The sequence below is a fragment of the Pempheris klunzingeri genome, chromosome 10 (genome assembly GCF_042242105.1).
Source record: "Pempheris klunzingeri isolate RE-2024b chromosome 10, fPemKlu1.hap1, whole genome shotgun sequence".
NCBI lineage: Eukaryota > Metazoa > Chordata > Actinopteri > Acropomatiformes > Pempheridae > Pempheris > Pempheris klunzingeri.
The window spans coordinates 24,612,558-24,637,918 of NC_092021.1; the positions used below are offsets into that span (position 1 = coordinate 24,612,558).

The following is a 25,361-nucleotide window of genomic DNA, read 5'->3' on the forward strand; positions in this document are numbered from 1 at the left end:
CAAATCAATCAGTACAGGATACTCCTGCCGTGTCTTGACATTGGTGCATCCCCCTACCTGTCTGCATGCCTGTATGAATATTCTACTGTCCGGTCATTTCGTTGCAAGCATAATGTCTGTGGTCTTGGCAGGTATTTATGTTCAAGTCTTCACAGTTATTAATCAGAAATCAGTTAAAACTCTGCATGAACATTAAACTTTTCCAGCAATTTGTAACTACATTTTTTAATGCGATCTCCAAGAAGAAATGGCTGCTTTGTTGGGCAGTAATGGCTTCTTGTAATTTAGTTCCCTTTGGCTTGACTTCCCTTCAGATGAGATACTGTAACCCTCATGTATAGGTGTTGCTGAGCGTGGCATTGCATGGCCAGTATCATAGATACTGTACGTGTTACTGTATATTCAGCACTTCCCCTTTACTTGTGTTGGTTTTGTTTGTCCTTCAGTCACCCTTCATCTCAGTACATAATCATATTATTATCCCAACTACTAGTTCCATTTAGAAAGATTTAATGATTAATCATATCCATTTAAGTGTTGACTTGAACCTCTTCAATCATTGAAGGTGAGTTATAAGAGTAATGGGTATATTGCAAACCCACACAAATCAGTATCAGTGTGGAACTTATCTTTGTTATTTGATCAATAAGTTTGAATTAAAGTAGCAAGTACGGCCCCGTTAGTGGATGTAGTTTGACTTCCTGGCCATTATGCTTCCTGTAATCAAGGAACCTGTGTCCTTTTTGTTAAGTGTTAAGTGTAGATTAGCAGCTGATTGTATTTTCCTCCTCCAGTCTGGCTTGCCCACCAGGAGAGTCAAGAAGAAGGTCAAGGTGGATACTTCCAAGTTCATGACTCCATACCTGGCTCACAGCCAGAAGATGCTGGAGCAGTTCAGCCACGTAAGCAACAAGTTTGGGTTCTCAGTCCAAATCAATACTTAACTCCCCTATTTAATCCCTAGTTTGTCTGCTTTAGCATTAGGTGGTTGTGGTTCAAAAAGATCAGACAATTCCTTTTCATTTCATTGTTTTAATTGTATTTAAGTTTTAATTTGCTTCATGCATGATGTTTTCAGTGACGGCAGTTCATATCCTCACTATTGTACTCACTGACAGATCAAGTACCGGCAAGCTTATGACATGTCCAGAGGGAATCCGCCTGCCATCATCACTGATAGCCCTGAAATGATCCGCATCAGGAAGGCCCAGGAGCAGCTCAGTGAGGTACTGCTGAGGAGTGATGGGGTGTTTTCCCCCCAAATCATTTGGGTTTGAGTAAATTAATTTTGTTTCTTATATTTTTATGAAGCTATTCTGTGAATGTGGAGCAGAGATGCTAAACAAATTCATTGGGATTTTTTTCTTTGCGATTCTTTTCTTTAAGGTTTAAACAAAAAGATGAAGGTGAAAGTGAAACTCGGTTCCTCAGACTTGATTTGCTCTTTGCTCTAGTCATGAATAATTAGAAATGACACGTCAACAGGTTAAATACCGCATGGAGGGAAATAAGGCTCGGACGACAAGCTTGTATGATGGCGAGGCCAGAGAGGTCACCCATGTCAAGCGTGTATCTGACCTGATCAGCAAGGTCAGTCACTCTTTTTAAACTTGTCATATTGTTATAAGTAAAAAAGTCATTTGACTGTTTAACACCAGTGCTGTTGTGTATCTCTCACAGGTTCTGTACAGACAGAAGTGGGATGAGACTAAGGACAGGTACCTGCTGCCTCCTGATGCTCCTGAGCTGGTCCTGGCTGTGAAGAATGCTGCTAACTACAGCAAAGTAAGCACAGTGTGCCATTCAAGAGATGTGTTTTATGTCCAAAAAGAGGATTTAAGATGAAATTAGATAAACATAAAAAAGAAAAAATCTTGATTGCATTGGGTAATTCACAACACTTTTTTCAGAAACTTTACACCGAAGACTGGGATCAAGAGAAGACCATGTACTACCCTTACTCCGACAGCCCTGAGCTGCGCAGGGTGGCCAAGGCTCAGGAGGTCCTCAGTGATGTGAGTTGGGTTTACTGACAACACCCAGTTTTAGATACGTGCAAGCTTCTTTTTCTGGAAAGAAGCTTGTAGTGATTCTAGGGTTTGGCAATATGATGATACTGTACATGCAATGACTTTAATATCTCTGGCTTTATGGTGCAAATGTCAGTGTGATCATGTGCCATGTATTTAATTCACTGAAATAGCTGGACAGAGACATTTCCACACATGCTTAATTCTAAAAAAAAAAAAATAGGAAAGGCTGTGACTTCAAGCCAAATGGCAACTTTCCTGGATTGCTGTCATGAGAGCGCTCTTTTTTGCGCTCTTCTTAATGTTTTTAATTCACTATTTCTCACTGACTTTACTGGCAGATTGCCATTCAGCACCCATCACACAGGCAAGCATATTTCTCATTTATGTTCTTTTTTCTCCCCTTCAGAGTCCATTTGTTTGTGCTGAGTCAGATGTCTCATATGTAGCTATTCCCACTCACATTGCAATTAAAATAGTCATTTATGCCCCCCACCTGCTGGTGTAGGGAAAGTCAGCAGTCAATGTGGATGTGATCTGTGTGAGGTAGACTGTGCACTAAGCTGTTGATGTTGAAGAATTAACCACCTCACTAAATTTCATCTCCTACCATGTCATCCCCCCCCCCCCCCAGGTTAACTACAAGAAGGGTCATGATGAGCGCAAGGCCAAGTACACCTCCTTGGCTGATACTCCGGAAATGGAGCTGGCCAAGAAAGTGGCGGATCAGCGCAGTGATGTAAGCAGAACAATCTGAAACTGTCTCTCAAACACATTGTATGAGTGTACGACACTTGAAAGAAGAAACACAGCAGGAAAGAGGAAGACATTTTCTGAATCTTGCTCCAGTACACTTTTTTTCCCCACTTTACAGTTTTTAATTTTGTTGGCAAAAGCCTGGGCAATCTACACAGAACATGCCACCAAAAGGGGCACAAGAGAGGTTTAAACTTGCACTTTTTACAGTGCACTTACATGGAAGCAGGGCCCTCAGAGATCAGAGCCACTGTGAGGGATAACTGGCCACCTGCTCCCTGATATTCCTGGCCATACTAAGCTGGAAGGGAGAGGCCGACGATAGGTTGAAATGACAGGGATTCCACTCATTCCATGTGCTTTATCAAACCGAATATCGAATAAGTTCCTCTGTCGTCTGCATATTAAACTAGAACAAGCTCTTGCATATGTAAAATACATCTTCTTATTTTGATTGTTGTTTGTTTTCACAGCTTAAGTACAAGGCAGATTACAATAAGAATGTGAGGGGACAATGGTGCGAGACGCCGTACTTCGATGTGGCCATTGCCAGGGTGGCGATGGACAACCTCAGCAATGTAAGAGCTCATTACTACATAAGGGGTAGGATTTCATCAGTTGGTCATTTTTTCTGTATCTTACTGTAGATTCCTTCTCCTTTCAGAGAAAATATACGCAAGAATATGAGAACAAGAAAGACCAAATTTATTTCATGCAAACGGACACGCCCGTTTATGACACACAGAAGAAGGCTCGTGTTGCTGCTAGTGAGGTAAGCGCACACAAACACACCACACACAAAGGTACCGGAGTATTTTTATAGGTCCTATCTCATGTGGAAGACACGACAGAGAGTTGACCCGTGTCTCAGAGCGGAGCGTGAGTCAACACGCTGAATCCACTCTGACGCAGGGACACACTGCATTGTGCCCACACAAGCACTGCATTATTGAGACATCTACGTTTGGTTTGTTCTCACTGCACAAATCGAGTGTGTAGTTTCACTAGCCCCCGGTAGCAACGTATCAACGTATCTTTTCAGCTGCTGTATACCTCATAGCCACCCACACATTTACACACAATGCAAACACGCATCGTCGTAGGAAATGATGAAGACGCACCGGCTCCAGCATGACTGACTGTACCAACGTTATACTATATGACTCATTTTCTCAACTGTGTGAATAAACCTCAGCAGCACACTTTCTTCTTACTCACTCTGTTCTCCGTGCTTCTGTTTTCAGGTCCAATACAAGAAGCAATACGAGAAGAGTAAAGCGCAGGCTGATTACAACACGCTCCCTGCCACAGACAATCCTCTCCTCAGACAGCTCAGATATGCCGGCACCATCCTCAGCGATGTAGGTGTCTGAAGAGCACTACGTAGAAAAGAAATTTCAACCACAGCTGGTTTTATGAAATATTATAGATGATATTTTGGGGAAAACAAATGATAAAATCTTAGCGCAGTGGTACAGTTTAACATTACTGGTATCTGTGTATGTTTCCTGTGTAGACAGAGATGTTGCTTGCATGGCTTTGACTTTCTCTTGTTAGACCATTAACTAAAAAATGAGGTGTCTGCTAAAATGATTGAGGTGTTTGTGGATATTAATTGGAGTGTCTGACATGGAGCTCCTCTAAGTAGATTGTCTAGAAGTCAGCTGCAGTAGCCTCGTGAGGTAGCTGACGCTGAAAATGATTTAATTCAATAAAGTTATTACTATTTTACCGACATGCTGCGACATCCACTTCATGTACCATGTGGACAGATTATTTGTTGAGCTTATTTAAGCTACTGGTTTTGATTTATATGTGATTTTTCTTTTTCATATCTTCATTGCAGAAAGTATATAAGGCCAGCTATGAGAAATCGAGGGGATTCAGCATCAACTACTGTGACACGCCCAAGTTTCAGATGGACTCTGTGCTTAAGAAGTTTTCTGATGTAAGAATAATTTAAAACACTTTCTTTTGTTATAAACCACTGGCATCATTGTTTTTCCGTTTTTTGATATACACATTGTTGACTTATTTTTTAGGCACGTTACAAAGAAAAGTATGACAACGAGGTGAAGGGCCACTACATTGGCAGCTATGAAGATCTCTATATGCTTCACTGCCAAAAAATTGAGGAAATGAAGAGTGAGGTAAATCACTGTGCATTTTCTTTTCCATTTTTTTCCTAAAACAAATCACTGGTTTAAGAATTAATTGCATACTTTATTATGTCTTTCGTCACAATTTGTACACGTTATCTTGCAGCAAATGTATAAAGCTGAGTATGAAGACATTAAGACAAGATGCTTCTTCCCTCAAACAATCACGCCTGAATATGAAGCTGGAAAGAAGCTTCACCAGTGTAGCGAGGTGAGTAGTATTGGTTATTTAAGAAAAGTCTTTGCAGTAAATCACATTCACATTTCTCTTGCATGTCACAAAACGCTTCTATCTTGTGGTTTGCAGAAAACTTACCGGCAGCATCCAGACAAAGTGAAATTTACACAAGTGGTGGATTCTCCAGTTCTGGTTCAAGCCGCCATCAACGCCAAACAGCTAAGTGACGTATGTATGACTTTGTGGACCACCTCCTCTTTGTACTGATACAGAATGCATCATGATTTATATTAGTCATTCGCACATATTACTTTTCAGTGTTGCTATAATTTGAATTATTTCTGTATTGTATGTTCACATAAGTCATATAAGTGATTCCTCTGAGATTTTCCGCTGTTTCGAATGCCATTATTTTAATATTGTCCATTTATTGACTGAAATAGCTACAATTACCAGCTAATGCTCCAGATCAAATTCTCCTAGATATGCAGATCACCTTAAAATGTGCCCAATCATCCACGTAGCCCAGCTGTCTTTCTGTGGGCACCATGGAAACTGGAGAGCCATCTCTCTGTAGTATAAATAGCAACAAGCATTCAGTTGGCCCAGAATAAACCCTGTGATCAGAGAGGAGCTGGGGAGGCAAGAAAAGGGACAGTCAATATGTCTCCGCTAGAGTCTCCAGCTCATACACTGCTGCCCTCCAGTGACAGGAAATCTAATAACACTTTACTTAAACTTGTCTTGTCTGGAAATTACTGTACAAGTACAATGAGCAGTAACCTATAAACAGAGGGATAAAAACACAATTTAATCACTTTGTTCTCTTTGCAGTTGAACTACAAGGCGAAGTATGAGGAAACAAAGTTCAAGTCCAGTCTGCCCCCAGACTATCCCTTATTCATCCAGGCCAGAGTTAACGCTTTTAACCTCAGTGATGTAAGTAACTGTTTATTTGTTAGTACGCTAAACTTCGTTTCTAGAATTGTGTTGCTGTCGGCTTTAATTTGGGGTTAATTTTGTGAATCATGTGGTTCTCTCCTTGCAGAACTGTTACAAGTATGATTGGGAGAAATCCAAAGCGAAGAAGTTTGAGGTCAAGGGTGATGCGATCTCGATCCTCGCTGCCCGCGCCCACACAAACATTGCCAGTGATGTAAGTACGCCACAATGTCATCCTTTATGGTTTCAGTATTCTCTGCTTGCTTTGCATTTTAGTTCCTTTTAGTGCCCAGTTAGTTTTTCATTAATTTAGCAAGTGATCACCTTTTGCTCTTCTTCTTCTTGCAGGTGAAATATAAGAAGGAGTTTGAGAAAAACAAGGGACAGATGGTCGGAGCCCTCAGCATTAATGACGATCCAAAGATCTTGCACTCTGTTCATGTGGCCAAAATCCAGAGTGATGTAAGTCATTAGCTTTCCTTGGGACTAAATTACTTACATTTCCCCTAATTTGAATTAATCAGAGCTCACATAGGAGGGCATTCTTAAACGATCTCTTATTGATGTCTCCGCAGCGTGAGTATAAAAAGGACTATGAAAAGATTAAGACCAAGTACCATACACCACTGGATATGATGTCTGTCACCTTGGCGAAGAAATCCCAAGCAATTTCCAGCATGGCTGGATATAGGAGCATCAGCAACAAATTCTTCCTTCCCTACGACAGTGTGCTGTTAGACTTGGCCAAGAAAGCCAACATCATCCAGAGTGATGTGAGTATAAACAGACTTTACAACATCTTACTGCTGGAGGTTTTATTTTTGGTTTAATCATTGATTAATCATGTATTCAGTGACACCGTTTGAATTTCTTTTGTTTTTCTGCATCACAGAATGAGTACAAGTCTGACTACAACAGCTTTACCAAGGGTTCCCCATGGGTCCCCTATGGCTCCATTGATGTGGAAAAGAATAAGAGAGCCGCTGATATCCTCAGTGAGGTATGTGTGCAGCACAGTGCTACGCGTCCTTTCAGTCTTCTTGTATTCACTTGCCCTCTTTGCAAATGATGAGTCTTTACATTAAAAAGGACACATTTGATAGTTAGCAGAATATTTCACATACTGTCCTAATTAACTTGTTTCCTACAGAAAAAATACAGACAGCACCCAGATACGATCCCCTTCACATCCATTGACAACCATCCCATTATGATGCAGGCCAAAGTCAATCAGCTTCAGAGGAGTGACGTGAGTCTACTGTCACTCTCACAGAAGAAATATTTCTGCACTGTTTTTTTTTTTTCTAAAATCAGAAGATTCTATTGTTAATATCTTTATTTTGATTCAAATACAGCTCATTTGACTTCTGCCCTTATTGCTATCTTGTCCTCCAGCTGTTCTACAAGAGAGGTCTGGAAGAGGTCCATCAGAAGTACTCTCTCCCTCCTGATGTCCCTCAGTTCATCCAGGCCAAGTGCAATGCCTACAACATCAGCAACGTAAGGCACAGAAATACTGATCAGCCTCTTGACTTTTATCAGTCAAATCTTCTTCTTCAAATCCTTCAAGTCTTCTTTGTAGTGGATCCATGCCAAACTTGAGTGTCCATATCTTTTGTTGTTGCTTATAACTGTAATCTGTCATTTCAGAAAAACTACAAACATGCCTGGCAGGAGATCATTGCTAAAGGTTATGACCTGAAGCCCGATGCTATCTCTGTTATCGCCGCCAAAGCTGCCAGACATGCTGTTAGTGATGTAAGTATCTTGAGGTCATGCTCATACTCAATTTTAGCATGCACCGTACCAGATATAATGTTCTTCTTCTTGCATCACATAGTAAATAAAATTCTAGATGCTAAATAATAGGGATGTTTTATGGCTTTTACCCTGTAGGTCCAGTATAAAAAGGCTTATGAGAAGGCCAGAGGCCACCATGTTGGCTTCCGCAGCATCCAGGACGATCCTCTGCTGGTTCACTACATGGCGGTGGCCAAGCTGCAGAGCGACAAGAACTACAAGAAGGACTATCACAAGGCCAAGCTGAAGTATCACTCCCCAGTGGACATGATGAGTTTGATCCACGCCAAGCAGGCCTCATCAGTGCAGACCTACATTGGCTACAAACAGCACCACCATAATTATTTCCTTCTGCCTGACTCGATGGGTCTGCAGCGGTGTCGCAGCATGAACTACAATTCCAGTGATGTAAGTAGAATTAACACTTAAAAGCCCCCAAGAGACCAACAGAACTTTCTTATGGATTATTAGAACCTAATAAAGCACTAGAACCTCCTCAAAGACAACTAGAAACTCTTAAGAGGCTGTTTTTTGTGTCTTAGTGTAGGTAAATACTTTATGTCTTTGCTAAAAGATGGTGTTTCTGCAGGTCTGATGATTAACACTTCTCACTTCTGCTCTCCAGTTTAACTACAAACTGGATTATGAGACCTCAGTCAAGGGAATTGGCTGGGTTCCCATTGGTTCCGTGGAGGTGGAAAAAGCCAAGGTAGCAGCAGCAGCCCTGGATGAGAGAAAGTATCGCCAGCACCCTGAGAAATTCAAATTCACCAGTACTATTGACTCAATGAGCATGGAGCTGGCCAAGACCAATGCCAAGATCCTGAATGCGGTGAGTGGAAGGAAACAGAATAACGTCTTATATAATGCTATCTAATTTCTTTTCACAATACACATAAAACGATGTCTTCGTTGTGATTATGCAGAAAGACTATAAGGCCAGTGGAGAGAAGTTCAAGCACACGTACCATCTCCCTCCTGATGCCCCTGAACTGATGCAGGCCAGATACAATGCTGTCAACATCAGCCAGGTTAGTTGCAAATTCTTGTCTAGTATTTTCCAGTCTTCATGTGCACGTAAAATGTCCAGAAATATTAAATTGTCACTGTATTTGTAACGCACCAATGATGATGATTTTATTTAGAATTACTACACCTACGCTCATCGTCAAGATCTGCTCAAAGGACATCATGTGAAGGAAGATGCCATTCCCATTGTTGCTGCAAAATCTTCCAGAGACATTGCCAGTAACGTAAGTTGTGAATATGCTAATTATACTTCTATTCAAAAGATACTGAATTCAGTTATATAATTCATACCTTACGTGTTTCTTTTACACAGTACAAGTATAAACTGGCGTTCGAGAAGGCAAAGGGACACCATGTTGGCTTCCGCAGCATCCAGGACGATCCTCTGCTGGTTCACTACATGGCGGTGGCTAAGCTGCAGAGCGACAAGAACTACAAGAAGGACTACCAGAAGTCTAAGCTGAAATATCACTCCCCAGTAGACATGATAAGCTTGACCCACGCCAAGCAGGCCTCCGCTGCTCAGACTATGGCTGGGTACAGGAAGATCCCTCACAGCTACTTCCTTCTGCCTGACAACTTGAACCTGCAGCGGTGTCGCAGCATGATGGACATTCAGAGTGATGTATGTTTTCACTTTTCAGCTAAATGGTGTCATACTGCTAGTATTATTGGTGCATATAATATATAAGACAAATGAGTTATATACACAGCAGCAGAACAATATCCACAGTGCACATTGCTGTAAACTCTAATACAGATTTTGATGTAAGAACATGTTTTCCTCTTTATGCCCACAGAATGTCTACAAGGCAGATTACAACAACTTCTCTAAAGGCACGGGGTGGGTCCCCATTGGTTCTGTGGATGTTGAGAAGGCCAAAACTGCTAAAGCTGCGCTGGATGAAAGAGGTTACCGCCAGCATCCCAGTTCTCTCAAATTCACAAGCAAGACTGATGCCATGAACATGGTTCTGGCTCTCACCAACACGAAGCAGATGGACCTTGTAAGAATCTCTTCTCTTGCTAGAAGATACAATTCCTGTGCATTTCTCACATCTCTTACAATGTGTTGAAATATTAACGGATGTCAGACCAAAAGTTCTCCTGCAAGGTGTTTCAAAAATTCATTAGGTTTTGCTGTTCTTTCTCCTTCCCTCTAGGCTTCATACAAAGCTTCTGGAGAGAAGTTCGTGCACACCTATCATCTGCCAGCTGACAGCCCTGAGTTCCTTCAGGCTAAATTCAACGCCCAGACCCTCAGTGAGGTAAGAGCAAAATGCATTTATTGTTTTATTTGCCAAATATGCAAGCGAACAGAATATTTATTGCTTGAAATGCCAGATGTTTATCAGATGTGTACAAAACATTACTGCAACATTTTTCTGTTTATCCACAGAGTCATTACAAGCACAAGTGGCTGGAAGATATAGCCAAAGGATACGACATGAAGCCTGATGCTATTTCTGTCCTGCATGCCAAGCAAGGCCGACATATTGCCAGTGATGTATGTAAATCATAAATGTATTCAGCACTTTTCTCCTTTTCCCCATATAACTGAAACAATCACTGGCAGCTACAGGTAGCTAACTTCTTTTCCTTTTTCTTTCAGGTCCAGTATAAAAAGGCTTATGAGAAGGCCAGAGGCCACCATGTTGGCTTCCGCAGCATCCAGGACGATCCTCTGCTGGTTCACTACATGGAGGTGGCTAAGCTGCAGAGCGACAAGAACTACAAGAAGGACTACCAGAAGTCTAAGCTGAAGTATCACTCCCCAGTAGACATGATGAGTTTGACCCACGCCAAGCAGGCCTCTGCTGTTCAGACTTATGCTGGTTACAGAAAGATCCCTCACAGCTACTTCCTTCTGCCTGACAACTTGAACCTGCAGCGGTGTCGCACCATGAATGTCCAGTCAAGTGATGTGAGTGGCAATGAGAGTTTAATCTGTAATTAACCATGTTGAATCTAAAGTGTGTGCTTCATTGACACATTTGTCATTCATCTTAACATCAGAGCTAATAACATCACAACTTCATTGTCTTGTTTTTTTGTTTTTTTTTCAGAGTGATTACAAGTCTGAATGGAACAACTTTGTCAGAGGTGTTGGGTGGGTTCCTATTGGCTCAATTGGAGTGGAGACTGCTAAAGTTGGTGGTCAGATTCAGAGTGACAATTTGTACCGCACTCATCCATCCACCTTCAAGTTCAGCAAGCTGATGGACTCCATGGATGTGGCTCTGGCTACCGCCAACAACCAGATCATGAACAAGGTGCAGCATATTCAAGTGTAGAGTGCAGCATCACAAAATGAATAATAAATGACAATCTTGTTCATAAGCATCATTATTAATAGTTTTTTTCCCTGGCATCTTAATTCACAGAAAGCATACACTGCAGCTTGGGAGAAGGACAAACTGACAGTCCACATCATGCCAGATGCTCCTGAGATTGTCCTGGCCAAGGCTAATGCCCTCAACATGAGCAATGTAAGGCATTAAATTACATCACATAATCTATATAAAAATGTTTTACTAATCTCATTTTATTGTATTCACATGAATGTATATGTTTTCTCAGAAACTTTACAAAGCTGGTGTTGTGGAGATGGCCAATAAGGGCCACAACCTCAAAGCTGACGCCATCCCAATTGTGGCTGCCAAGTCTGGTACCACCATCGCCAGTAATGTAAGTTGGAATTAAATTCAGCAACTCAGGACATGTATCTACTGTAACCCACCACACATGGTAAGCAAGTGTTTATTTTCTGTCACAGTACAAGTACAAGCTGGCATACGAGAAGGCCAGAGGCCACCATGTTGGCTTCCGCAGCATCCAGGACGATCCTCTGCTGGTTCACTACATGGCGGTGGCTAAGCTGCAGAGTGACAAGAACTACAAGAAGGACTACCAGAAGTCTAAGCTGAAGTATCACTCCCCAGTAGACATGATGAGTTTGACCCACGCCAAGCAGGCCTCTGCTGCTCAGACTATGGCTGGTTACAGGAAGATCCAGCACAGTTACGCTCTCCTCCCTGATGCCATGAACCTAGTGCTGGCTCGCACCATGAACACCCAGTGTAGTGATGTAAGTTTGAAAAGTTAAATATCTGCTGTGCTATTTCCATTATATTTATATCAGTTTGTAACGACAGATAACAACTAATACTTGTAGTATGATCCCTTGATTCACGAGGTCTTAAATTTCCTTTTAGTGGGACTGAAGTGTGTGCTTCATTGACACATTTGTCATTCATCTTAACATCAGAGCTAATAACATCACAACTTCATTGTCTCGTTTTTTTGTTTTTTTTTTTCAGAGTGATTACAAGTCTGAATGGAACAACTTTGTCAGAGGTGTTGGGTGGGTTCCTATTGGCTCAATTGGAGTGGAGACTGCTAAAGTTGGTGGTCAGATTCAGAGTGACAATTTGTACCGCACTCATCCATCCACCTTCAAGTTCAGCAAGCTGATGGACTCCATGGACTTGGCTCTGGCTACCGCCAACAACCAGATCATGAACAAGGTGCCGTATCATTAACTGTACTCTAAAGTGTAGGGCCACAAATGTGTTATTGTTAACAATATTATTCATAAGCATCATCACTCATTTGTTTTCCTGGCGTCTTAATTCACAGAAAGCATACACTGCTGCTTGGGAGAAGGACAAACTGACAGTTCACGTCATGCCAGATGCTCCTGAGATTGTCCTGGCCAAGGCTAATGCCCTCAACATGAGCAATGTAAGGGGAATCCATGAAACTGATCATTCAACTGCTTGTAATAGCTGATATTGTGTATGGTTATCTTATTTTTATGTCTTTTACAGAAACTTTACAAAGCCGGTGTTGTGGAGATGGCCAAAAAGGGCCACAACCTCAAAGCTGACGCCATCTCAATTGTGGCTGCCAAGTCCGGTACCACTATTGCCAGTAATGTGAGTTGTTGCAAACTTCCTGCATGAAATCAATATTCATAACACATCTGCTAGAATTCATATTATATAACAAAACAGTCTCTGTGAATGACAAAGTGCGTGTTTGCTGTCACAGTACAAGTACAAGCTGGCATACGAGAAGGCCAGAGGCCACCATGTTGGCTTCCGCAGCATCCAGGACGATCCTCTGCTGGTTCACTACATGGAGGTGGCTAAGCTGCAGAGCGACAAGAACTACAAGAAGGACTACCAGAAGTCTAAGCTGAAGTATCACTCCCCAGTAGACATGATGAGTTTGATCCACGCCAAGCAGGCCTCTGCTGCTCAGACTATGGCTGGTTACAAGAAGATAATCTCCCACTACACTGTGCTGCCTGATGCCATGAACCTGGAACTAGCTCGCAACATGCAGTTCATTGCCAGTGATGTATGTAGAGAGTTTGATTTAATTATCTTGAAATTATGTTTCTTTGCAGAATATTTTAAAACATTTAGAGATATTAATGCTATTATAACTATATGTAGCTGTGGTGCATTTTGAAGGAATACTGTTTCTCCCTCAGAACCAGTACAAGAGTGAGTATCAAAACTTCCAGAGAGGAATAGGATGGGTTCCTATTGGATCGGTGGATGTTGAGAAAGCAAAACTAGCCGGTCAAATCTTAAGTGAGGCCCGATACCGTCAACATCCGAGCAACTTCAAATTCACCAAGGACATGCACTCCATGGATCTGTCGCTGGCCACAGCCAACAACCAGATTATGGACAAGGTACTTATAGGACCTCCTCTGAAATATAGGTAAATATCTCTTCTCTAACATTTATGCCTAAGATACTGAACCAACAACTGAATTTCGTTTTTAGCAATCATACATAAAAGCATGGGAGACCGACAAGACTTCGATCCACATCATGCCTGATGCAATGGACATTGTTCTTGCCAGAGAGAACAAGAAGAACTACAGTGAGGTGCAGTGTGATATCTTAATCTTTCTACACATTACTTTTTTACATCTGTCATGGTTTGTAATGAAAAGAAAAACTTGTGTCTCACTGACGGTATAGACTATGACAAAAAAGAAATGGTGCATTAGTATATTCATTTGAAAGAAGACATGCTTTCATTAATGAAAAATGTATATTCTGTCTCTCTTCAGAAACGGTACAAATTGGACAATGAACTGTCCAAGAAGAAGGGCCATAATGTTCGTGCCGATGCCATTGCAGTCCAGGCTGCCAAAGCCTGCACTGCTATTGCTAGTGATGTAAGTATCCGTGTGGTTATTTCTATACTGTGCTGCCTACTGTATATATTATGTCTTATGCTTTCTGCCTCACGAGTTTGATTATTAAATCTCACACTTTCTTTTTTAGTACAAGTACAAGACAGGATACCGTAAGCAGGTCGGTCACCACATTGGCGCTCGCTGCATACAAGACGACCCTCTGCTCATGCTGGCTCTGAACTCAGCCAAGATCGCCAGTGATGCCCTGTACAAGAAGGACTTCAACAAATCCAAGACCAAGTTCCACCTGCCAGTGGACATGATGGCCTTTGAACTGGCCAAGAAGAACCAGATCCAGGTCAACCACGCCAACTACATCACCCGCCTCCACAACTGGACCTGCCTGCCAGACTCCAATGATGTCGTCCAGGCCAGACATGCCTATGACCTGCAGAGCGATGTGAGTATGATCTTTTTATTTATTTAGATCATTGGAAGTCATCATGTTTGTGCGTTTATACGTTGGAATATCTGTGACCATAATAAACCCTTTTTGCTTTGTCCAGGCTGTGTACAAGGAGGAGCTGAAGGTGCTGCAGGGTATTGGATGGGTGCCTATAGGGTCAATTGATGTTGAGAAGGTGAAGAAAGCTGGTGAGATCCTGAGTGAAAGAAAGTATCGTCAGCACCCAAGCAACTTCAAATTCAAGTGCACTACTGAGGACATGCCCTTGGTGCTGGCTAAGGCCAACGCTCAGGTTATGAACAAGGTATTTATTTTGCAGTCACACCATTTTATTGTGTTTCATAGTCATGTTGTGTTTTTGAGAAGCTGATAAAACTTAACATTACAACAAAAATAACTATCGTTAAGTGTAGAGTATCTGAAAAATGAGGAGGGCAGATTAATCGAGGCAGAATATAAATTTTTATACCATATATTTTTCACACGACAATAATGCCCAAGTAGATGATTTCATCAATCGAGATTTTGAATTTATGAGTATATAGATGACTGTAGTTGATTTGAAAATTATTCTATTATGTTAAAAGAAATTGCTGCCATTTCTCTGGCTCTGTGAAAAATAAAATCACATCATCTGCATAAAAAAGTACGTTTACTATTACTAATGTTTAAACTTAAAATATTTATGCGCTCAAGAAAATAAATCTGAGGATGGCCGTCTTGTGATGACTGCTGCCATGGAGCTCTGTTATACATTATTTCTCAGACATATATTTGATATAATTTGGACCCAAATTGAATGTTTACGAAACTTAGAAAAAGTGTCAGCCAGCTCGGTTGATAACATCACATGACTGACTAGATTCAGCACAATAAATCATATTCAGAACTTGTCTAACGTTATCAGCAGAATATTTTTCTAGTATCAGCATTAATTTAGTTTTGATTGCATGCTAATGAGATCTCCTTAAAGTTTTTGTTTTTTTTGTATGGAAGTTAAACCAAAAAAAATTTGATTTTGCAGAAAGCTTACAGTCAAGCCTGGGAGAATGACAAGACCACTGTTCATGTTATGCCTGACGCCATGGATATTGTCCTTGCCAAAGCAAACAAAGTCAACTACAGTGTGGTGAGTCCTTCTCAATTATTCTCATAAAAGTTAAGTTTTTGTCATAACTTTTGAAACATTGTCTTTTTTATACATCACCATTTTTCAAAGGATGCTTGAAGCTATTTTGTAATTTTCTTTTCTTTTACACAGTCAAAGTACAAGCAAGCAAATGAAGAGGCGAAGAAGAAGGGATACGACCTGCGAAATGATGCAATTTCCATTCTTGCAGCAAAGGCTACCAGGGATATTGCCAGCGACGTAAAATAATTTAATTTCCTCTCATTACAATTAGCACAAATAATATTTCCTCTAAAATTTTGAAAAAATGGACGTCATGAAGTATTAAAATCATTTTATTGTTTTAGCAGTGTATTTTAGTCATGATTGCATAATAGATTTGGAGTTTTTTTGTATTGTATTATATTATTTAATTTGTACATTAGTAAAAATTTTAACAATTAAGTACATGATTACTTGCCTAACGCACACTGAAATTGATCCGCCCCAAAATCTTAAAGATATTACAAATGGTCATTGCTTTAAAATAAATGTAATGTTTTGATCAGTTGTTTTGTGCCTCATTTGCAGTACAAGTACAAGACAGGATACCGTAAGCAGGTCGGTCACCACATTGGCGCTCGCTCCGTACAAGACGACCCTCTGCTCATGCTGGCTCTGAACTCAGCCAAGATCGCCAGTGATGCTCTGTACAAGAAGGACTTCAACAAGTCCAAGACCAAGTTCAACCTGCCAGTGGACATGATGGCCTTTGAACTGGCCAAGAAGAACCAGATCCAGGTCAACCACGCCAACTACATCACCCGCCTCCACAACTGGACCTGCCTGCCAGACTCCAACGATGTCGTCCAGGCCAGACATGCCTATGACCTGCAGAGCGATGTGAGTATGATTTTTTTAGATTTAGGTCATTGGTAGCAATCATATGAATGACTATATTTCAGAATATCTGTGACCATAATAAACCCTTTTTGCTTTGTCCAGGCTGTGTACAAGGAAGAGCTGAAGGTGCTGCAGGGTATTGGATGGGTGCCTATAGGGTCAATTGACGTTGAGAAGGTGAAGAAAGCTGGTGAGATCCTGAGTGAAAGAAAGTATCGTCAGCACCCAAGCAACTTCAAATTCAAGTGCACTACTGAGGACATGCCCTTGGTGCTGGCTAAGGCCAACGCTCAGGTTATGAACAAGGTATGAAATCTTCAATCCTGAAAGTGTTATTAGGTGTAAATAATATACAACGACTTGGTTGAACTACACATACTGATATGATAAGAAAAGCATCCTCTCATAACAATGCATTCTTGCGGAATTCATAACAGGAATAATGTCTCATGTTGCTGGTATCTGTTACTGCAGAAAGCATACCATGAAGCCTGGGATAATGAGAAGATGAAGATCCACATCATGCCTGATGCTATGGATGTTCTTCTAGCCAAAGCAAACAATGTGAACTACAGCTTGGTAAGTGGGGAATTACATGTAAAAGAGTAAATTAACTCTAATTTCTGGATTATTTTAAATTAGGGCCTGAATACATGCTGTGTTAATGTGGATATTTTACTGTGATTAGTGCTTACTATATCTCAGTCTTACTAACAGTGGAAAATGCACATACTTATGTCTGTGCGGTGTTTTTGTTTGGTTACAGAAAAAGTACAAACAGGCAAATGAAGATGCCAAGAAGAAGGGCTATGATCTGCGCAATGATGCCATTTCTATCATCGCAGCCCGGGCCGGCAGGGACATTGCCAGTGATGTAAGCTGTCAAATTTTACCCTTGATAAGTTACGTTACATTTATTACTGTGCATGAAACCATGAAACTTTGTCATTTCTCTTCCAGTACAAGTACAAGACAGGATACCGTAAGCAGGTCGGTCACCACATTGGCGCTCGCTGCGTAGAAGACGACCCTCTGCTCATGCTGGCTCTGAACTCAGCCAAGATCGCCAGTGATGCTCTGTACAAGAAGGACTTCAACAAGTCCAAGACCAAGTTCAACCTGCCAGTGGACATGATGGCCTTTGAACTGGCCAAGAAGAACCAGATCCAGGTCAACCACGCCAACTACATCACCCGCCTCCACAACTGGACCTGCCTGCCAGACTCCAACGATGTCGTCCAGGCCAGACATGCCTATGACCTGCAGAGCGATGTGAGTATGATCTTTTTATTTATTTAGATCATTGTAAGTCATCATGTTTGTGCGTTTATATGTTGGAATATCTGTGACCATAATAAACCCTTTTTGCTTTGTCCAGGCTGTGTACAAGGAGGAGCTGAAGGTGCTGCAGGGTATTGGATGGGTGCCTATAGGGTCAATTGACGTTGAGAAGGTGAAGAAAGCTGGTGAGATCCTGAGTGAAAGAAAGTATCGTCAGCACCCAAGCAACTTCAAATTCAAGTGCACTACTGAGGACATGCCCTTGGTGCTGGCTAAGGCCAACGCTCAGGTTATGAACAAGGTATGAAATCTTCAATCCTGAAAGTGTTATTAGGTGTAAATAATATAGAACGACTTGGTTGAACTACACATACTGATATGATAAGAAAAGCATCCTCTCATAACAATGCATTCTTGCAGAATTCATAACAGGAATAATGTCTCATGTTGCTGGTATCTGTTACTGCAGAAAGCATACCATGAAGCCTGGGATAATGAGAAGATGAAGATCCACATCATGCCTGATGCTATGGATGTTCTTCTAGCCAAAGCAAACAATGTGAACTACAGCTTGGTAAGTGGGGAATTATATGTAAAAGAGTAAATTAACTCTAATTTCTGGATTATTTTAAATTAGGGCCTGAATACATGCTGTGTTAATGTGGATATTTTACTGTGATTAGTGCTTACTATATCTCAGTCTTACTAACAGTGGAAAATGCACATACTTATGTCTGTGGGGTGTTTTTGTTTGATTACAGAAAAAGTACAAACAGGCAAATGAAGATGCCAAGAAGAAGGGCTATGATCTGCGCAATGACGCCATTTCTATCATCGCAGCCCGGGCCGGCAGGAACATTGCCAGTGATGTAAGCTGTCAGATTTTACCCTTGATAAGTTACCTTACATTTATTACTGTGCATGAAACCATGAAACTTTGTCATTTCTCTTCCAGTACAAGTACAAGACAGGATACCGTAAGCAGGTCGGTCACCACATTGGCGCTCGCTGCGTAGAAGACGACCCTCTGCTCATGCTGGCTCTGAACTCAGCCAAGATCGCCAGTGATGCTCTGTACAAGAAGGACTTCAACAAGTCCAAGACCAAGTTCAACCTGCCAGTGGACATGATGGCCTTTGAACTGGCCAAGAAGAACCAGATCCAGGTCAACCACGCCAACTACATCACCCGCCTCCACAACTGGACCTGCCTGCCAGACTCCACTGATGTCGTCCAGGCCAGACATGCCTACGACCTGCAGAGCGATGTGAGTATAGCTTCTCTGCTAATTTGTTTCTCTTAGTCTTTTATTTCATGTTTAGGCTACCGTGTACATCTGGAAATTAATTTTACGTTATTTCGCTTCATAGGCCGTCTACAAAGCTGACATGAAGTGGCTCCAGGGCACGGGATGGGTCCCCATCGGCTCGATTGATGTGGAGAAAGCCAAGAAAGCTGCCGAAATCTTGAGCGAAAGGAAGTACCGCCAGCACCCCAGCAGTGTTCCTTTCACCAGCCCCGTAGATGCCATGAACATTGCTCTGGCAAAGAATAACGCTTTGACTATGAACAAGGTAGAATTCATATGTATTTGTATGTTTTTTTTTAAAATACATTTTTGCAATGGAGATTTCTTTCTGGAGATCCGTTAAGTCAATAGAATTATTTGTGGTTTGTTCCAGCGTCTCTACGTGGAGGCATGGGAGAAGGACAAGACTCAACTGCACATCAAACCTGACACTCCTGAGATCATCCTCTCTCAGCAGAATGCTATCAACATGAGCAAGGTTAGTATAATTCTTATTGTACTTGTTGACAAGATGGTCGCTGCCTAATCTGGTGTGAGATCTTGTCCATGTCAACATCAACAAGTCTGGCACTAGTGTTGGAAGTGTGACAATCTTTTAACTTTAATTTTCACACACACTGCTTGTTGGCAGTGCCACAATTAGACCTCCATTTGTTAAAACAGTTAACAAAGGTATTAATATATATCTTACTTTTCAGAAATTATACAGACAAGGTTTTGAGGCCACCATCCAGAAAGGCTATTTCCTCCCAGGGGATGCAATCTCTGTCAAGTCTGCCAAAGCCTCCAGGGACATCATAAGTGATGTGAGTGACTCGTACTGCGCCGTGTGTACGATGTGCATGCTGGTATTAGACATAAAGTGATATTTTGATTTCTAGTTGTAACATTAAACATTTGTCTGCTCATATCATCAGTACAAGTACAAGATAGGATACCGTAAGCAGGTCGGCCACCACATTGGCGCTCGCTCCGTACAAGACGACCCTCTGATCATGCTGGCTCTGAACTCAGCCAAGATCGCCAGCGATGCTCTGTACAAGAAGGACTTCAACAAGTCCAAGACCAAGTTCAACCTGCCGGTGGACATGCTGAACCTTGAACTGGCCAAGAAATGCCAGATCCAAGTCAATGACTTCAACTACAGAACTCATCTGCACAACTGGACCTGCCTGCCAGACTCCAATGATGTCGTCCAGGCCAGGAAAGCCTATGATCTTCAGAGTGATGTGAGTCTCTCTGTGACATTATATAGCTTATCTCAACATATCAGGCCCCGCAGCCGATACTAGTGTTACATCTTTATGCTTTTCCCAACAGGCTGTATACAAAGCTGACATGGATGAGGTCATCGGCGTAGGATGGGTCCCCATAGGTTCAATCGATGTGATGAAGGCCAAGCAAGCCTCAAAGATTCTCAGTGAACGTCTCTACAGGCAGAAACCAGATACAATGAAATTTAAAACTGACATGACTTCCATGCCCATGGTCTTAGCCAAAGCCAATGCTGAGATCATCAACAAGGTAAAGAATATCACATCCCTCTTTTACAGTTTTGCTAATTTGATGAATATTTTCCTTGTGATTACAACTTCTGCTTTTTGCTTTTTTCTGTCTCTCATCACAGAAAAACTACATTTCTGCTTGGGAAGCTGACAAGATTAAGACTCACGTGACCACCGACCTACCTGAGCTTTTGCTTGCTAAAGCTAATGCTTACAACATCAGCAAGGTACATGTGGTCTGCTATGACTTAAACTGGTGTTCTACATCCACTACAGTAACTACCAGTGTTATAGGCATAATACTTTTCATTTTATAATTCAACCATTTTCATTTCTTTTGCAGAAACTATACAGGGAAAATGTTGAGTCGCTCTTCAGAAAGGGCTATGACATGAAGTCTGATGCTGTCTCTGTTGTTGCTGCCAAACATGGAAGAAACATCATCAGTGATGTACGTAACATAAATGAGTGCCTTTCTCTCTGATACTCACTTGTGCGTATTTGTACAGTATTAGCACAGTACTGTTAATTATCACTTCACTTTTTCTCTCTACACAGTACAAATACAAGGCAGGATACCGTAAGCAGGTCGGCCACCACATCGGAGCCCTCAGCGTCCACGACGACCCCCTGATAGTGCTGGCTCTGAACTCTGCCAAGATCGCCAGTGATGCTCTGTACAAGAAGGACTTCAACAAGTCCAAGACCAAGTTCAACCTGCCAGTGGACATGCTGAACCTTGAACTGGCCAAGAAATGCCAGATCCAAGTCAATGACTTCAACTACAGAACTCATCTGCACAACTGGACCTGCCTGCCTGACTCCACTGACGTGGTCCAGGCCAGAAAGGCCTACGATCTGCAGAGTGATGTGAGTATTGAGTTCTCATAATGTATTTTCTGTGCACTGCAAGGATGTATTTATTTTATTTTTAATTTCTTAAAAGGAAAACTCAGTGTGACTCCTCTCCCCCCCCTTGTGACTCGTAGGCTGTGTACAAGGCTGACATGGAATGGGTCAGGGGAACAGGTTGGGTACCAATTGGTTCAGTTGATGTGGAGAAAGCCAAGAAAGCAGCAGAGATCCTGAGCGAGCGGAAGTACCGTCAGCATCCCAAGAACTTCAAATTCACTGCCAAAACAAGTGACATGCCATATGCCCTGGCTCAGGCCAATGCTCAGATCATGGATAAGGTAGAAAATAGCAATATAGTGTTATTTCAGTGTATTTTATTGTTTATTTTATTGTTTTCTTTCTGCAATATTGTTTTTGTTTTCATTTTTATATTTGACGCAGATAAAGTCACATTCACCGTGTTAATTTGTTGTTCACAGAAAGCATATGTTTCTGCCTGGGAGAGTGATAAGATCAACCTCCACATACAGCCTGACACCCCAGAGATCCTCCTGGCCAAGCAGAATAAGCTCAACACCAGTCTGGTAATGCAGTGCCTCTTCATGTAGCTGTATAACCAGTTCCTCCATCACAGATTATTATCATATCATTAACTGTTACGTAACTTTAGCAGAATTAATCGAGTAAGAAATGTAGTTGCTGTCCTTTTAATCACATCTAGTATAAAGAAAATCCATAGACACTGTATTTTGTATTATTGTGTACAGTAGTCACCATAACAGCATCTTTCTTGTTTACCCAGAAATATTACCGTGAAGGCTTTATGGACACCATCAACAAAGGCTACTTCCTTCCCAAAGATGCTATTTCTGTTTTGGCAGCCAGGGCCTCCCGAGACATCGTCAGTGATGTAAGTCAGGACCAATTTTTTTTTTTTAACCTTATCATAGTTCCTTCCTTTTGTAAGTTTACAAGATGCGCTCTTCTGTTTTTATTTCACTGCACTGATTTTACTATAAAACTAATCAAAATATTTACATCCCAAATTTTCAGTACAAATACAAGGCTGGTTTCCGCAAGCAGTGTGGCCATCACATTGGCGCCCTCAGTGTCAACGACGACCCACTGATTATGTTGGCCGCTCACGCTGCCAAGATCTCCAGTGACAACATCTATAAGAAGGACTTCAACAAGAACAAGACCAAGTTCAACCTGCCAGTAGACATGCTGACAATTGAACTTGCCAAAAAATGCCAGCAGCAAGTGAACGACTTCAACTACAGAACTCACCTACACCAGTGGACCTGCCTACCAGACTCCAATGATGTGGTTCAGGCTAGAAAGGTCTACGACTTGCAGAGCGATGTAAGTAACTGTTGAAACAAGAGAGGATTGTTGTCACACCAAAAAGCATCATTACCCCAATGGAAATTGCCTTCAGTTACAATGTTTTATGACCCTGCAAATACAATCTTAGGGTTGTTGGAGTTGGTGTGTTCCCCTAACCTTCTGTATTCTGTGTATTTTCTTCTTCTAGTTCTCAGGTCTCTTGTAAAAGAGATCTTAATCTCAAGGAGACTGCCTGATTAAATGAAGATAAATTCATGAGTAAATAATTAATAAATAAATGAATAGAACTTTTTGAACCTAGAGCTGCATCCAGCAAATTTCCTGGAAACCCCTTCATCCATTTTTGAGGCATCCTGCAGTCAGAACAAAACAAAACCTACAAGAACAAAACCATATCAATATTGATAATGATTGGAGCTAAAACTACTTTTTTGTGTTTTTAGGCCGTGTACAGAGCTGATCTGGAGTGGCTGAGAGGATGCGGATGGTCACCTCAAGACTCTGTGGACGTGCTTAAAGTTAGAAACGCCCAGAATATCATCAATGAAAGGCTCTACCGCCAGCACCCAAGCACAGTGAAGTTCACCAGCGCTGTTGACCTCCCGGTTATTGTCTTGTCCAAGCAAAATGCTGCCAACATCAGCACTGTAAGTAAAAGCGTCCTTCGGCACGTTAAACACTTTCTCGAGTGAGTTTAGAATTTACCACTAAATATTTTGTACAAATATCAGTTTCAGAATAAAGAACTAATGTTGTTGACTTTTTTCTTTTTGACAGAGGAAGTATCGGGAAGTGTGGGATCAAGACAAGCTCAACATTCACCTGCCACCTAACACCCCCACCTTTGAACTGTCCAAGGCCAATGCTATCAACATTAGCAATGTACGTTTGTATCATTACAAACACTGTACCACTTCTGCTTATGTCGGCATGCTTAAAACCTGACGTAAATATCTTCGCAGCATATGAATATCTCATGACTTGAAATGTATTATTCAGTCAGTACGTGATTACTGTGTTTTTGATGTGCTGACACTTAGCCTTGCACTCTTTTTGATCATATGTTTTTTGGTCACTGCAGAAACTGTACACAAAAGCATGGGATGACCAGAAGGCTAAAGGCTACCATATCAAGGAGGACGCTATCTCTGTGCTGAAGGCTAGAGCTTCCAGAGATATCGTCAGCGACGTAAGAAGAAAAATAAGGCTTACATACATCAAATTCATAAATGAGATACTTTCTGACTTTTCATTAACCTTTTATCTCTTCTCTTTTAGTACAAGTACAAGACAGGATACCGTAAGCAGGTCGGCCACCACATTGGCGCTCGCTGCGTACAAGACGACCCTCTGATCATGCTGGCTCTGAACTCAGCCAAGATCGCCAGTGATGCTCTGTACAAGAAGGACTTCAACAAGTCCAAGACCAAGTTCAACCTGCCAGTGGACATGCTGAACCTTGAACTGGCCAAGAAATGCCAGATCCAAGTCAATGACTTCAACTACAGAACTCATCTGCACAACTGGACCTGCCTGCCAGACTCCACTGATGTGGTCCAGGCCAGAAAGGCCTACGATCTGCAGAGTGATGTAGGTTTATAGTGCTCGTGGATAGTATTCATTCATTATTTCGTGGATCTTACGATGACATGTATATTGGTAACATAGCCACGGTAACATATAAACAAATCTGTTCTGTTTCCTCAGGCTGTGTACAGAGCTGACTTGGAATGGATACGTGGATGCGGGTGGATGCCACATGAGTGTGTGGATGTTATGAGGGTGAAGCAGGCACAGAGCATCCTGGCTGATGTAAGTCTGACAACGATTTGTCTCTGCAGTTAGTTGTAAAATCACATGCATATCAAGTTACATGTGAATATGCTTAGAATTCATTTAAGCGGGAAAATAGGGATTTGTATCTTATCTTATCTGTCTCACTGTCTTACAGAGAGGCTACCGTGTCAAGTTGGATGAACAGAAATATACAGTTCCAGTCGACAGAATCGACATGGTCGGTGCAAAGAATGCTGCTGAGGTCCTCAACGAGGTGAAGATGACTCTCTGCTATTCAGATGCTGTTTTGATGCTGTATTGAGTTAAACCACCTCACAGACTAGTAGCCACTAGTAGTTTTTTATGGTAACTGAATTTCTCGCTCTGCTCAGGCCAAATATCGTGAGGCCTGGCACCAGGACAAGACCAAGTACACACTGGTGGACACCCCAACTCTTGCCACAGCCAGAGAGGTGGCTAAGAACGTTCACCCGGTAAGATATATGCTAAATATTTCATTTCAACAACAGTTTTAATCTCTGTTATTATCAGCTTGATAAGCAATACATCATCATAAACCTAAAATAACTGTTTCCCTCTCTTGCAGAAACTGTACACCAAAGCTTGGGATCAGACCAAAGCTACAGGGTACTTCATGCCTGGAGATGCTGTACCAATCTCACAGTGCATAAAGACGACTAAAGTACAGAGTAAAGTGAGTAGTGAGACAAAGTTGCATCTGTTCCCTTT

General features: G+C 41.6%; 1 protein-coding gene across 2 annotated transcripts in view; it reads left to right on the plus strand.

Moving 5' to 3' along the window:
* The window catches only part of neb (nebulin), a 58,338-nt gene that overhangs the window by 4,287 nt on the left and 28,690 nt on the right, over positions 1-25,361 (plus strand). For both annotated transcript variants that reach the window (XM_070837722.1, XM_070837723.1), the window contains exons 5-78: positions 795-902; positions 1,119-1,226; positions 1,486-1,590; positions 1,681-1,785; positions 1,911-2,015; positions 2,665-2,769; positions 3,260-3,364; positions 3,451-3,558; positions 4,031-4,147; positions 4,633-4,734; positions 4,829-4,936; positions 5,052-5,156; positions 5,253-5,351; positions 5,958-6,062; positions 6,172-6,279; positions 6,414-6,527; positions 6,641-6,838; positions 6,958-7,065; positions 7,216-7,314; positions 7,461-7,565; positions 7,716-7,823; positions 7,962-8,273; positions 8,491-8,697; positions 8,792-8,896; positions 9,011-9,118; positions 9,208-9,519; positions 9,695-9,901; positions 10,058-10,162; positions 10,294-10,401; positions 10,507-10,818; positions 10,961-11,167; positions 11,279-11,383; positions 11,475-11,582; positions 11,671-11,982; positions 12,215-12,421; positions 12,534-12,638; positions 12,725-12,832; positions 12,948-13,259; positions 13,396-13,602; positions 13,697-13,801; positions 13,990-14,097; positions 14,207-14,518; positions 14,625-14,828; positions 15,549-15,653; positions 15,786-15,893; positions 16,224-16,535; positions 16,638-16,841; positions 17,010-17,114; positions 17,302-17,409; positions 17,496-17,807; positions 17,914-18,117; positions 18,286-18,390; positions 18,578-18,685; positions 18,772-19,083; positions 19,187-19,390; positions 19,499-19,603; positions 19,824-19,931; positions 20,043-20,354; positions 20,446-20,649; positions 20,753-20,857; positions 20,974-21,081; positions 21,189-21,500; positions 21,620-21,823; positions 21,965-22,069; positions 22,288-22,395; positions 22,539-22,850; positions 23,279-23,482; positions 23,613-23,717; positions 23,917-24,024; positions 24,114-24,425; positions 24,543-24,647; positions 24,787-24,885; positions 25,004-25,105; positions 25,219-25,326. In XM_070837722.1, the coding sequence (XP_070693823.1) occupies positions 795-902; positions 1,119-1,226; positions 1,486-1,590; positions 1,681-1,785; positions 1,911-2,015; positions 2,665-2,769; positions 3,260-3,364; positions 3,451-3,558; positions 4,031-4,147; positions 4,633-4,734; positions 4,829-4,936; positions 5,052-5,156; positions 5,253-5,351; positions 5,958-6,062; positions 6,172-6,279; positions 6,414-6,527; positions 6,641-6,838; positions 6,958-7,065; positions 7,216-7,314; positions 7,461-7,565; positions 7,716-7,823; positions 7,962-8,273; positions 8,491-8,697; positions 8,792-8,896; positions 9,011-9,118; positions 9,208-9,519; positions 9,695-9,901; positions 10,058-10,162; positions 10,294-10,401; positions 10,507-10,818; positions 10,961-11,167; positions 11,279-11,383; positions 11,475-11,582; positions 11,671-11,982; positions 12,215-12,421; positions 12,534-12,638; positions 12,725-12,832; positions 12,948-13,259; positions 13,396-13,602; positions 13,697-13,801; positions 13,990-14,097; positions 14,207-14,518; positions 14,625-14,828; positions 15,549-15,653; positions 15,786-15,893; positions 16,224-16,535; positions 16,638-16,841; positions 17,010-17,114; positions 17,302-17,409; positions 17,496-17,807; positions 17,914-18,117; positions 18,286-18,390; positions 18,578-18,685; positions 18,772-19,083; positions 19,187-19,390; positions 19,499-19,603; positions 19,824-19,931; positions 20,043-20,354; positions 20,446-20,649; positions 20,753-20,857; positions 20,974-21,081; positions 21,189-21,500; positions 21,620-21,823; positions 21,965-22,069; positions 22,288-22,395; positions 22,539-22,850; positions 23,279-23,482; positions 23,613-23,717; positions 23,917-24,024; positions 24,114-24,425; positions 24,543-24,647; positions 24,787-24,885; positions 25,004-25,105; positions 25,219-25,326 (11,814 nt within the window). The remainder of the gene's footprint in view (positions 1-794; positions 903-1,118; positions 1,227-1,485; positions 1,591-1,680; positions 1,786-1,910; positions 2,016-2,664; positions 2,770-3,259; positions 3,365-3,450; positions 3,559-4,030; positions 4,148-4,632; positions 4,735-4,828; positions 4,937-5,051; positions 5,157-5,252; positions 5,352-5,957; positions 6,063-6,171; positions 6,280-6,413; positions 6,528-6,640; positions 6,839-6,957; positions 7,066-7,215; positions 7,315-7,460; positions 7,566-7,715; positions 7,824-7,961; positions 8,274-8,490; positions 8,698-8,791; positions 8,897-9,010; positions 9,119-9,207; positions 9,520-9,694; positions 9,902-10,057; positions 10,163-10,293; positions 10,402-10,506; positions 10,819-10,960; positions 11,168-11,278; positions 11,384-11,474; positions 11,583-11,670; positions 11,983-12,214; positions 12,422-12,533; positions 12,639-12,724; positions 12,833-12,947; positions 13,260-13,395; positions 13,603-13,696; positions 13,802-13,989; positions 14,098-14,206; positions 14,519-14,624; positions 14,829-15,548; positions 15,654-15,785; positions 15,894-16,223; positions 16,536-16,637; positions 16,842-17,009; positions 17,115-17,301; positions 17,410-17,495; positions 17,808-17,913; positions 18,118-18,285; positions 18,391-18,577; positions 18,686-18,771; positions 19,084-19,186; positions 19,391-19,498; positions 19,604-19,823; positions 19,932-20,042; positions 20,355-20,445; positions 20,650-20,752; positions 20,858-20,973; positions 21,082-21,188; positions 21,501-21,619; positions 21,824-21,964; positions 22,070-22,287; positions 22,396-22,538; positions 22,851-23,278; positions 23,483-23,612; positions 23,718-23,916; positions 24,025-24,113; positions 24,426-24,542; positions 24,648-24,786; positions 24,886-25,003; positions 25,106-25,218; positions 25,327-25,361) is intronic.